The sequence below is a fragment of the Vigna unguiculata genome, chromosome 4 (assembly GCF_004118075.2).
Source record: "Vigna unguiculata cultivar IT97K-499-35 chromosome 4, ASM411807v1, whole genome shotgun sequence".
Lineage (NCBI taxonomy): Eukaryota > Viridiplantae > Streptophyta > Magnoliopsida > Fabales > Fabaceae > Vigna > Vigna unguiculata.
In genome coordinates, this window is record NC_040282.1 from 41,041,108 (window position 1) to 41,044,333 (window position 3,226).

Genomic DNA, 3,226 nt, shown 5'->3' on the forward strand with positions numbered 1-3,226 from the left:
ATATACACACACACACGAAATAAGTAATTTTTAAATTTCGAACCACACACATAATTTTATAGAACTAATATCGAAATAGTATTACAAATTAATTTTACCAAAAAAATATACAAAATAGTTCAACATTATTGTCAATTTTAATACAATTATACCTTATATTACATACAACTACAATTATAAGATTATTCATAATTAGTTATAACAAAATAACTCCAACAATAAAAGATAGTACCATGTTAAAAAAATTAATATTTAGGATTAAATATGTTTTTATTCTTAACTTTAAGTTAATTTTAGAATTAGTCTATTTTGAAATTTTAAACTAATTTAATTTTTTATCTTTCAAAATATGTGAATTTAATCATTTGAATCAAATTTTGTTAAATTTATTTGACATTTCAAACGCGTTTCATAATAATATTTAACTTGAAGTAAAAATGTGTTAAACAATATAAACAACTCAAATACGATCAATCTTAAAATAAATATGAAACATCAAATAAATCTAATAAAATTTAATTAAAAACCTAAATAAATAAAATACTAAATTAATTTATAATTTTAAAATTAACTAATTCTAATATTTACTTAAAAAAAACACGTTTAACCCGATATTTACACTGTTTTGCTTCGGTTTTTCTCGACACTGCATTGTTTCCTCTTACTACAAGGTTTCAGTTACAGTGATTTTGGTTGTTGGGAAAAAGGCTTTCCTGCACCTTGCTATTCTTTCTCCTTGATTCCAAGATTAATCCATGTGGGACCAATAATTAATAATTCATGATTTCCACGTGACAGTTTTTCCTTCCACTTCCCGGTGCTATGGTTCTTCTGCATCCACATCGATTCTAATAGCAAAAACAAATTCTTCTCAAACAATTTGATATGTTGTTGCGCGGTGAGAACTGAACTGAAACAGCTTTGTGATTCTCTTAACCATGGCGGATATCATTAGTAGTTTTCCAGACGAAATCCTTTGTCACATCTTATCTTTTCTCCCAACCAAACAAGTAGTTGCAACCAGTGTTCTCTCCAAGCGCTGGAACCTTCTATGGCGTTCGATTCCCTTCTTCGATTTCCACTACGACGGAAACCTCTTTGATTATGACAAAGACAAAGAAGCCTACTCCGATTTTCTTCGCTCCGTTGACTCATTCTTGCTCTGGCGTGACAGATACCAACCCCTCCATAGATTTCGCCTCAGATCTGACTCTACCTATGGTCGCACCGTAAGTATCCAGACATGGATTACTGCTGCAGTGAGTGGAAGCAGTAGAGTTCAACACCTCGATCTCTATTTGGATTGGGGTTTTGTCTTGCCTTCTGTGGTGTTTACCTGCAAAACTCTTGTGGTGCTTAAGTTGACTTTCATACAAGTGGAAAATACTTTCTCTGTTGACTTGCCCTTGCTTAAGATCTTGCATTTGAATCGTATTTGTTCTTCCGAAGGTCTAGATCTTTCACAGTTTCTCTCTGGGTGTCCTAATCTTGAGGACTTGGAAGTCAAGAATTTGATTTCTAAACCTAAAGGAAAGTTTCCCAGATTGCCCAAGTTGGTTAGAGCCAACATCCATGAAGATTTACTTCCATTGGAAGTTGTTAAGGATGTTGAAATTTTGTTCTTGGATTCGGTAATGCCGGTGATATTTGTTTGAAATAATACTTCCCATTTCGAAGGAAATTTCTTATGTTTTTGACTTCATTTTGTATCTATTGCAGAAATATCAACAAATCCTGGATTTTGACTTTCTGAACTTAGTTCAACTTGAATTGATATTGGAGCTTAGCAAGGATTGGCTTGGGGTCTTGGAAGTGCTCGAGCATTGTCCCAAACTTCAAACCCTGGTCATTTGCATTTATAAGGTTTGATTTAAGCTTTTCAGTTATGATTTTTTTTTTTCATCTTTTCTTCAAACATTAGTATTAATTTAGTTTTTGTGATTGTTGTTATCAGAGCAGTTTTGATACAGCTTTGGCAGGACATGAAGAAGTAGTTTGGCCATATCCACAATCTGTTCCTGCATGCATTTCATCACACCTTAAAACCTGTTCTCTTAAATATTACAGTGGTTCTGTAGATGAGATTCAATTTGCAAGTTACATTATGGAGAATGCAAAATATCTACGGACCATGAAAATCTGCATTGACAGTGAATCTGATTATACTTTTGGAGAAAAACTTCATATGAAAAGAGAATTATCCTCCTGCATGAAGAGCTCAGATACTTGTTCACTTACATTTGAATAGTTAAGTATTGTTTGTTTCTTTTTGTTTGCCTTTCTGTTAGTAACTGCAAGAATGTGGACATGCTTGTCAAATTAACCTGCTTTACTTCACCAAATGAAAGTTTGCCGCACATAATCGGTTTTGTCCAGAATTCTAGCAATTTCATGGTATCAGAATTAGTATAAGATCATGATGTTTAATGCAAATCATTGAGAAATTATTTGTTAATGTTTCTCATTTTTTTGTTATAAATCGTTTACGTATCATATGAATTTCCAACAGTTCACCGTGATGTGATCAAGGGCAGAGAAAGTTGCAGCTGGTGTTGATGATGATGATGATTTTGTTTCAGAACTCAAACCTCTATCAAAAGAAGCTGTTGAAATACAAATGAAAGACCTTCAATTCCTTCAACAAAATAGTGAGACTTAACAATGCCTGTGATTTCCACTGCACAATATGACATTATATTTCAGAAACTATGCTGCTTTTGACTTTTGGTTTACTCAGAAAAATTGACAGTCATCATAGATCACACATTCTCTTATTTTTCAGATCCATATTGAATGTTGGGGTCATGACTTCTTGAAAACAGAGAAATTTCATGTAGTTACTGTTAGAGAAATTTCATGTAGTTACTGTTAGAATATGCTCATATCAGTTGCATTGAAGTGGTACCAATTTGAGAAACAGAAGCATATGTGATATAGTTAAGAGGATCTTTCAAATATGTGTAAAATCATTGAAAACTTTATATATTATCGAGAAGGTATATTAGTTTAAATTGTTTAATTTTACATGTTATGAATATCTGCTGTGTTAGTACTCTACCAAATAGAATATGTTTATATAATCTTTAGCAAAAAGTTTATTCACAGTTGTAGTTATTTAATTTGAACCATGTAATTTTGTTCTTTTTCTTTTCTCGAGTTAAAATTAAATAAATGTGGTGCAATTGTTAAATTTTAACCTAAAATATTTAAATTTTCATTTCTTTTA

At 31.6% G+C, this 3,226-nt stretch overlaps 1 protein-coding gene across 3 annotated transcripts; it reads left to right on the forward strand.

The window, feature by feature from the left end:
* The first annotated feature begins 688 nt into the window (after positions 1 to 688).
* LOC114180259 (F-box/LRR-repeat protein At4g14103-like) lies at positions 689 to 3,024 on the forward strand. 3 transcript variants are annotated; one of them, XR_003603650.1, is made up of 5 exons: positions 698 to 1,631; positions 1,720 to 1,863; positions 1,955 to 2,247; positions 2,510 to 2,648; positions 2,783 to 3,024. XR_003603650.1 is itself a non-coding variant. In XM_028066546.1 (4 exons), the coding sequence occupies exons 1-4, from the start codon at positions 939 to 941 to the stop codon at positions 2,517 to 2,519; spliced, it is 1,140 nt and encodes a 379-aa protein (XP_027922347.1). In that variant the 5' UTR covers positions 698 to 938; the 3' UTR covers positions 2,520 to 3,024. The 3 variants fall into 3 exon arrangements, 2 of the variants coding, with proteins under 2 accessions (XP_027922348.1, XP_027922347.1); XM_028066546.1 differs by having other exon boundaries at positions 2,510 to 3,024; XM_028066547.1 differs by lacking the exons at positions 2,510 to 2,648; positions 2,783 to 3,024 and having other exon boundaries at positions 689 to 1,631; positions 1,960 to 2,048.
* The last annotated feature ends 202 nt before the right edge of the window (positions 3,025 to 3,226 follow it).

What these genes read in the sequence shown, in the direction of transcription:
- LOC114180259 (XM_028066546.1), top strand. Translation starts at nt 939, where the DNA reads ATGGCGGATATCATTAGTAGTTTTCCAGACGAAATCCTTTGTCACATC. An exon ending in AAATTTTGTTCTTGGATTCG is followed by an intron (nt 1,632 to 1,719) that starts GTAATGCCGGTG and finishes TATCTATTGCAG; the next exon opens with AAATATCAACAAATCCTGGA. An exon ending in TGGTCATTTGCATTTATAAG is followed by an intron (nt 1,864 to 1,954) that starts GTTTGATTTAAG and finishes TGTTGTTATCAG; the next exon opens with AGCAGTTTTGATACAGCTTT.